The sequence below is a fragment of the Aphelocoma coerulescens genome, chromosome 4A, assembly GCF_041296385.1.
Source record: "Aphelocoma coerulescens isolate FSJ_1873_10779 chromosome 4A, UR_Acoe_1.0, whole genome shotgun sequence".
Lineage (NCBI taxonomy): Eukaryota > Metazoa > Chordata > Aves > Passeriformes > Corvidae > Aphelocoma > Aphelocoma coerulescens.
In genome coordinates this window covers 13934188-13942497 of record NC_091018.1, presented here as the reverse complement: position 1 = coordinate 13942497, position 8310 = coordinate 13934188, and the positions used below count along the sequence as shown (strand labels likewise).

Genomic DNA, 8310 nt, shown 5'->3' with positions numbered 1-8310 from the left:
CCATGAGGTTGTGTAGTGTCACAATGATCTCCTTGGTTCTGCGGCCCTGCTGTGTAACAATGGGCCTGTGGTTCCATGAAGTTCTGTACTGCCAACCATGATCTCCTTGCTTGCACAGTCTCCTAACTGACCCTTGGTTCCATGAGGTGCCTGGCCTCCAACAGCCTCTAAGAGACCCTTATGGCCCCTCAAGGCCCCTCACAGCCCCTCATGACCCCTCAATGCCCCTCACAGCTCCCCAGGGCCCCTCGTGGCAGCTCACAGTCCCTCACAGTCCCTCACAGTTCATGGCCCCTCATGACCCTTCACAGCCCCTAACAATCTCTCATGGCCCCTCACAGCACCTCATGGCCCCTCACGGCCCCTCACGGCCCCTCACGACTCCTCATGACCCTTCACAGCCCCTAACAAACCCTCATGGCGCCTCACAGCCCTTCACAGCCCCTCAGGGCCTCTCACAGCCCAAGGCGTGGGACTCCTCCCGAAGGAGAAGAGATCGGGCTCTGCTTGTTCTCCTTTTATTTTGGTCACTTCACAGTGATGAGTAAAGGAAGGCTGAAATGGAGCCTTTCCCCAGCATTTCCCTCTGGGATAATTGCGGGGCTGAAGCTCTGTGCTGGTGCTGGCGCTGGCCCAAGTGTGAACATCGCTGCAGCCCCCCACAGCCTTTGCTGTCCCCCGTGTCCATTCCCTGTCCCTGAGACCCGCCCAGCTCTGGCAGCAGCAGGAGCCACCGCGCAGTGGGCCCTGTACCGGCACAGCCGGGGCTCCCGGCCAAGAGCAGCAGCAGCGCCAGCCCCTTCCCACCTGCTTGTGCCTCGGCTTCCCAAGAGGTTTTTCCCGGTGAATTTCTGGAGTAGAGACACAATCAGCCACAAACAGACCTGATTCCTCAGAGCCCAGCTGTGCTGCCCTGATGCAACCTTCCGAGAAAGAAAGGATCGGGTTCCAGCACTGTTCCCAGCACAGTTTCACTCGTCCTCAGGGGACAGCAGGAGGCTTTTCTTGCGTTTGCCTTGGGAATGACAGATCATGGCTGCTCTTCCCCCTCTTCTGGTTGCCACTTGAATTTTATCTGAAAAACTGCAATTGCCTCTTTTGATCGGTGCTAGCCACAGTACTTTTCTGATGGGGAATTCAGATGTTTTGTTGCAGGCATCCTGATTAGCAGATCTTGAAATGTTCACAGGTCTATAAGCAAAAAGTCAAGGAGAATGAAAGCCATACAGGCCACATTCACAGCGCTCAAACACAGCCCTGTTGCTGGTGCTCTTGAAATAGAATCAGCTGACAGAGGCCAGCACAGAAATTGCCTCTGGAGTGTGGAATGAAATGAAAAAATCCACTGGGAGAAAGAGGAAGCAGAACTTCTGCACTCGCTTCATTGCTTCTTCCCAGCAGCAGGAGACGTGGATGTCCAGAGGTACGTCCCACTGCTGCTGACCACAGTGAGAGCACAGCCTGCTGCCCAGTCCCAGCGGGAACCCGAGCCCAGCCCGGGGAGCTCCCGCAGCGTCGGCAGCTCAGCGGACGCGCTGCCAGGGCCGCAGCCCCGGGAACGCGCCCGCCCATTGTGGGGCAGCGGCGCAGGCCCAATGTCCTGCGGCCCAAACTTGCTGCTGCTGCTGCTGCTGCTGCCACGCAAGGCCCATCCTTCTCCCCCTCCTCCTCTCCCAGCACGGCGCAAATTGCACCTCGCGGGATGCTTCCCCGGAGGCTGCTCAGGCGCCCCGCTCCTCTTTCCACCTGAGCGTCGCTGCGGAGGAATCTTTGGCGCGCTTCCGTAAGCCCGGGCCTCTCGCTTCGTGCTGAATCGGGGATGCAAATGGCCTTGTTAAGAAAGTCAAAAGCCAAGGGAACGGATTAGGAATTATTCGAAAAAACTACCCTTCTTCCAGGCAAGGTACACCAAGTCATTTCCCGCATTTCTCCTTTGCACATTCTTTCAGTCGTCTGCTCGGAGAGCTCCAGCTTCTTCTGGTGCTTCCTGTGAACCGATTGTACTCTTGATTTGCGCACCAACGCACCAGACGTGCAAGCATCTACGCTGAACTCAGAAACCAACTGCCTCTGTCAGACCATTTTCACAGTCCAGGTCACTTGCAAGATGTCCACTGAGAGCTTGGAAGGATTAGCCCCCAGCTCTCCACTTCTGGCTGCAGGCTCCGGACATTCTTCCTCTCCATTCAGCCAGCCTAACAATCGCTGCTACCCCCTCCTCCTGTTTCCTTAGCCTAGAACAGTAACGACGAAAACCTTACCCACGGCACAACTCGCTAGTCCACCAGGAGGAGAAAGGACAAGTTGTCAAGCTCTCAAAACCTTGGTCCTGCTTTGCTGCAAGAGTCGTGCTGCACGCACAGTGTGGCAAGCCAAGAGAAGCTGCATGTGATGGCACATCTTGGGACAGGAGCTCCAGCTAGGTCTCCAGGAAAGGGTCTTGAAAAGAGCAAACATCACTGTGGACAAGATTCTTGCAAAAGCAAAACAGCTTCCCAGAAGGGACACGCAAAGGGAAAGAAACAACCCAAGATGTTCCCGTATACTATGAATTGCTTCCCTTCTATGCTCCCCTTTTCTGTCTTGCACTAGTTCTACCTCACAGTCATTGCAAACTGATCTTACCTCAAACACCTAGGACTTAGCAAGTTTGAGACACTCTACAATACCAAGAGCTACACACAGTTTGCCTTCTCCCTGTTTGGCTTTGGAAGCAATGCTGGAGACACCAGAAGCCTGCCAAGGGAAGATTTTAGAGCCCAGTGCCTTGCTCGGCTCTGGCTTCTAGAGACAGGGCATGTGCTCCCCTAGGACTGCACCCTCAGCAGTGACAATAGACAGCAGCAGCAACAAAGGTGATTCCCATGACACTGTCGCAGGGCTCAAGACTCCGTGTCTTGGCTTCACATGGCAAAGCTCACTGTCTGTTTGGACAGACTCAGCATCCAAACTAGTCTGCTTTTCTACCTGTGTCAATGAACAGCAGGAGAAGGAAACCAGCCAGCAGTTTCTTTGCAGAGAGGGCCTTTGCTCCAGGCTGAAAGTGCTGGATTGGCAGGGAGGAGGCAAACAGCTGAGAGCTTAGCTGCTCTATTGGACCGGCATCAGAACTCAGCAAAAAGAGTGTTTCCATTCTTTTATTTGAAGCCTCCTATCGGCAGTCTCCGATTTTCACCTGCAACCGGACAAGAAAACAGCAACAGCCCTGGCGACGAGGGCACCGCGCCGGGCACGGCCCCGCCGCTCCCACTGCCCACGCCGAGCGGCCGGGGAGCAGCGCTGCACCCCGCAGGGGCTGCACGTCTCCCTCCTCACGTCCTGCTCTGCCCTCCCACGGGGCTGCCTCTGCCTGGCGCTGGCAGGCTCCTCATTCAGCACTTTGCTCTGCTCCAGGCGAAAAGTGCGGACAGCGCTTTGGTTGCTCTTGCTCTTGTGAGCAAGAGACCGCGGCGCGGGGCGAGCCAGCAGCAGGGGCAAGTTGCAAGACTGCCGCAAGGAAGAGTTACAATCTGGTGAAGAAGAAGCTAAACAAGACGGTGCGTTTGGCGCGGCTGCGGGAGGAAGAGATGCTCCGTGACTCCGCTTCGGCCCCGGAGCGGCCCGTGCTGGCGCGGGGCGCGCGGGGCTCGGCCGCGGGGCGCGCGGGGCAAAAACGGACACCCGGGCAACAGACACACGGACACGCGGACCAACGCTCCCAGCGCTTCAGCGGCAGCGGCGGCAGCAGCAGCAGCGGCAGCAGCGGCAGCAGCGGCAGCAGCAGAAGAGCAACACGAAAGCAGCGGTTCTCCAGACCCTCTGCGTTCCTTCTCCTGTTCCTCCTCTCCTTCTCCCAGTGTCCCGCATCCCCTGTCCCGCTCTCCCTTCACTGCTCCACCCCCTCCGCCCCTTCCGCGGCCTCCCTCTCCCCATGCCAGGCCGGGCCATGCGCCCGGCCCTCCCGCGGCACCGGGCGGGGCTGCGCCCTCCCCGCCCCCGGGCGTCCCGCCGCGGTCTCGCCTCCGCCCGGCTCTTGGCGTACTGGCTGTGGCGCTGCTGGGCGGGCATCAGTGCCTGCCTCTTGGGCAGCACTGTCAGCCTCTGGCTCCGGCTGGCCCGACTCCGGCCCCGGCCCCGGCCCCGGCCCCGGCCCCGGCCCCGGCCCCGGCTCCTCCCGGGACCCGCCGAGGACACAGACGGCGCGGCCGCTCCCGCCGCGTCCGCCGCGTCTTCCCCGGTCCGAGCTCTTCCGCTCGGCAGCGCGGCCCCCGCCCCCGAGCCGCCGGTGTCCCCTTCGAAAGAGGCAGCATCTGGGGATACCCGGCCCGGGGCGGTTGAGGAGCGCCCGGCGGCCGTTTCTGGAGCCGGGCCGAGCGCTGACAGCCGCGTCTCGCCGGCAGGGAATGCGCAGCAGGGCCTGAGGGAGCGCTACGTGGTGGGTTCGCTGCTGGGGCGCGGCGGCTTCGGCAGCGTCTTCGCGGCGACGCGGCTCTCGGACGGCGCCCCGGTGAGTGGCGGGGCCGGCGGCGGGCGCAGGAGGAGGGGGGCGGAGGAGGGCGCAGGAGAAGGAGGATGGGGCTCGGCAGGGCGGGCGGCGAGCTCAGCCCGCTGCTCCCCTTGGCTTGCAGGTGGCCATCAAACGGGTGCCACGGAACCGCATCCGTCATTGGGGCGAGCTGGTGAGTGAGCGGCGGTGGGGGGATGGCGGTGGTGGGCAGCGGGAGAAGCCGGGGCGTGACGGGCGGGGATAAGCCGAGGCCCGGGAGGGTGGAAGGCGCCAGGACGCCTCGGGGGAGAGGGGGCGTGGGGGCAGCGGAGGGCGCAGAGCATCCCGGGCTGGGCGAGGGCTTCCCGAGCCCTGGCACGGCATCAGCCCCACTGACGGCATCGTGCTCCTCCCGCAGCCCAACGGCACCAGCGCACCACTCGAGGTCGTGCTGCTGGACAAGGTGTCCACCGGCTTCCCTGGTGTGGTGCAGCTCCTCGAGTGGCTCGCGCTCCCCAACAACGTGGTGCTGGTGATGGAGCGGCCGGAGCACTCTCAGGACCTGCGTCATTTCATTCGAGCGCGGGGCTTCCTGTCAGAGGAGGTGGCACGGAAGCTGTTCCGCCAGGTCCTGGAGGCCGTGCGGCACTGCACCAGCTGCGGGGTCCTTCACAGGGACGTGAAACCAGAGAACATCCTGGTTGACCTGGCCACCGGCCAGGCCAAATTGATTGACTTTGGCTGCGGCACCTACCTGCAAGACACAGCCTACACCCGCTTTGCAGGTGAGTCCTCGCCGGGGTAGGCTCCCGGTGCCGGCATCTCGCGGCCCAACCTGGCTGTGGCAGCGGGGATTCTCCCTTTTGACGCCAGTCATGGGACCGAGTTTTCAGCCCAGTTGCTTTTGAGTGCGGGTGGCCGGGGGGCCATCTTCCAGCCCTGCTGGCAGCCTTCGCCAGCCACTCTGCCCAGGACTGGCGCTGGGGCTGGGGCAGCCAGCGTGACAAAAACACAGCCGTGGGTGGGGGTAGCAGAGGGCGGGGGCCAGAAGCTGTGCACCCGCCGGTTTGGTGTGCAGGCAAGAAACGGCTCGGACTGCTCAGCTCGCCTTGTTTGCCTTGGCTTCAGAATGTTTTTTTGGGGCAATGCAGGCAGGGAGGGTGAAGGCATGGTTTTTCCCCCCCCCCGGCACTGAGCGGGTTTTCCCTTTGCGTGGAATGCTCGGGCCTTGCCAGGGCTTCCGCTGCCCTCTTGTGACACCGGTGGCTTCTTTTACAACCCACAGTTTGTCCACAAGTCACAGGCGCTGGCGAGAGGGCAGCGGGTCATGCCGCGTGCCACTGGTGCGGCCCCCGCGTGCCCAGGGATGCTGGGGCGAGGCTCCGGGAGCAGGCAGCATCCCGCGAATGAACTGCCTCTCTATTCCGTAGGAACACCAGCGTACAGCCCCCCAGAATGGACCCATTTTGGCTGGTACTACGGCGAGGCAGCTACCGTCTGGTCCCTGGGCATCGTGCTGCACCAGATGGTCTGCGGGCGGCACCCGTTCCCGAAGGGCCGGAACATCAGCTGGGGCCAGCTGTCGCTCCCAGAACGGCTCTCTCAAGGTGGATGCTCATCTCTGCGGCACGGGGGGGAATAGCAGTACTGGGAGACAGCAGCGGGCTCATGAGCATCCCGCTCTGGCAGCTGCCGAGGAGGTGGCACATGCCCCGCTCTCCTGCTCTCCTCCAAAACAAAGAATGGATGGGAAAGTTCGGGCACAGCTCGGAGCCCCCATGGCATGGCCTGGGCATGGCAATAGTGGGGCAAAGCGGACAGGAGCCTTCTGCAACTGACCGGCGCTTTCTGGTTTCTCCCCGCAGAGTGCAAGGAATTGATCAGAGGGTGTCTGTCCCTGCACTCCTTGGACAGGCCCTCATTAGAAGACCTGTCGTGTGATCCTTGGCTGCAGGATATTCAGCGTCCATAGAAGAAGGGAGAGAGCCACAGGCACACTTTGATCCAGGGAGCCGGTAAGTTACAGCTCCACAGGTGCCTTGGCCAGAAGAAGCCAAGAAATGCAGGCTTTTTTGCCCTGCCTGTATGGCTGCGCAGGGGTCGTCAGATGGGGACACGCAGCCCTTGTGCTGGCGCTGAGCTGCTCTTCCCAGCACTGGTGGCCGCCGTGCAAGCTGCTTTTGCTTGTCCTGCTTCACTGACAGCCGGGGCCCTGGGCGGGGCACTGACAGCCTGCTCTCAGCCGCAGGGAAGAAGGAGCCCCTGGAGAAGCTGTACTCCTGCTGCTGCTGGAGACGTGGAGGACGATGTCAAGGACGGCAAGCTCTTCCTCGACCTGGCCACCGGCAAGCTGAAGATGATGGGCTTTGATTCTGGCACCTTCTTCAAAGCCAGGCTCCACAGCGAATTTACAGATGAGTCCACACGCAGGGGGATGCTCCCAGATTTGGGCATTGCACGGCCTGGCCAGGAAGCAAAGGTTCCCCCCTTTGCTGGGGCGGATGCAACTAATTCTTCAGCCGGCTGCCAAGCTGCTTTTCGGCAGGGCGGGCGGGATGGGCTGGGGTGCTTAGGAAATGGGAGCCGGCCCCTGGCCCTGCCAACAGCCCCCACCACCCACTGTTCCCCGGGCTGGGGCTGGGGCTGGGGCAGCCAGCCCGACACAAACAAGCCCCCATGGCAGGAGCAGAGGTGGCACTCCAGGAGCTGTGCACGGGCTGCTTTGTTTTGCAGGAAAGGAGGGGCTTGGGCTGCTCCACTCCGCTTGTTTGCTTTGGGCTCGCTGTGCCTGTTGGGGGGCAGTGCGGGGGGGAAGGGAGAAAGCGTGGGCTTCCCTCGCCTGTGGGTGGGTTTTTCCCCAGCATGTAGGGAAGGTTGGGCCTTCCTCAGGCCCCCGACAGAGAGAAGACTTTTTCCCTTTTTTCTTGTTTCTCCTTTTTGTCTGTAATCCCTTTTCATTAATTTGTTGTTTGTTTTTCTTAAAGGAAGCGTTGTAGGTGGTGTCCAGCCTGGATCGGGAAGTGCTTGGGACCAGCTGCGGCGTGGATGGGACGGGGCCTTGGAGAAGACCGAGGACATCGCTTGGGAGCAGCTTTTCTTCCGGCGGCGGGTGGCGTGCGGTGGGTCCCCGTCTTCTTGGCACGGGTGGGATAAGGGCTTTTGGGAGATGGCAGCGAGCACAGGAGCATCCCGCTCTGGGCAGCTGCTGAGGAGGTGGATCTGCCACGGCTGGCTGCGGGCGGTGGCACGTGTCCTGCCATCCTGCTCTCCTGCCAAAGGCAGCAGTGACGGGCGGCTTCGGGCACCGCTCTGAGCACAGCCAGCACGGCCTGGGCACCGCGGGCGGCTGGGACAAGGGGGACAGCAGCCTTCAAGTGACGGGCGGTTTCTGCTTTCTCTCCTTGCAGCCGGGCTCTGTGGATGCTGAGGCTGCTCTGGGCTCCGCCAGGGCTCTGCTGCGGCTCAGCACCGGGCCGGAAGAAGCCAAAGAAGAACCCGGTGTCAGCCGCAGCAGAGACGTGCTCGAGCATTTCAGCAACGCAGCTCAAGCCTGCAGAGTGCACGCCTCCAGGGGAAAACATGACACCCCCCCCGCCCTAAAATAAACTTGTTCAATAACTTGTGAAATGAAATCAATCTGCGATGACCCCAAATGACATTTCTCAGCTTGCTCAAGCTTTAGCTCAGCCCTTCTCTGAACAGTTCTCTGCCCCACCTGCCTTTTACTTCACAAGTGCTCCCTCTTTTCCCCCAGTGAGCTGCCAGCTCAGGGCAGTCTCTGTCGCACTGTAGCCTTCCTTGATGCCTTTGACCACGGGGAGGAGCGAGCCCCAGGTTTAGGGACT

The 8310-nt window shown here is 61.4% G+C and overlaps 1 protein-coding gene across 1 annotated transcript; it reads left to right on the top strand.

The window, feature by feature from the left end:
* The first annotated feature begins 3910 nt into the window (after positions 1 to 3910).
* On the top strand, positions 3911 to 6474 carry LOC138110216 (serine/threonine-protein kinase pim-1-like). Its single transcript, XM_069014921.1, has 5 exons — positions 3911 to 4486; positions 4608 to 4658; positions 4884 to 5250; positions 5896 to 6072; positions 6331 to 6474. The coding sequence occupies exons 1-5, from the start codon at positions 3911 to 3913 to the stop codon at positions 6435 to 6437; spliced, it is 1278 nt and encodes a 425-aa protein (XP_068871022.1). The 3' UTR covers positions 6438 to 6474.
* The last annotated feature ends 1836 nt before the right edge of the window (positions 6475 to 8310 follow it).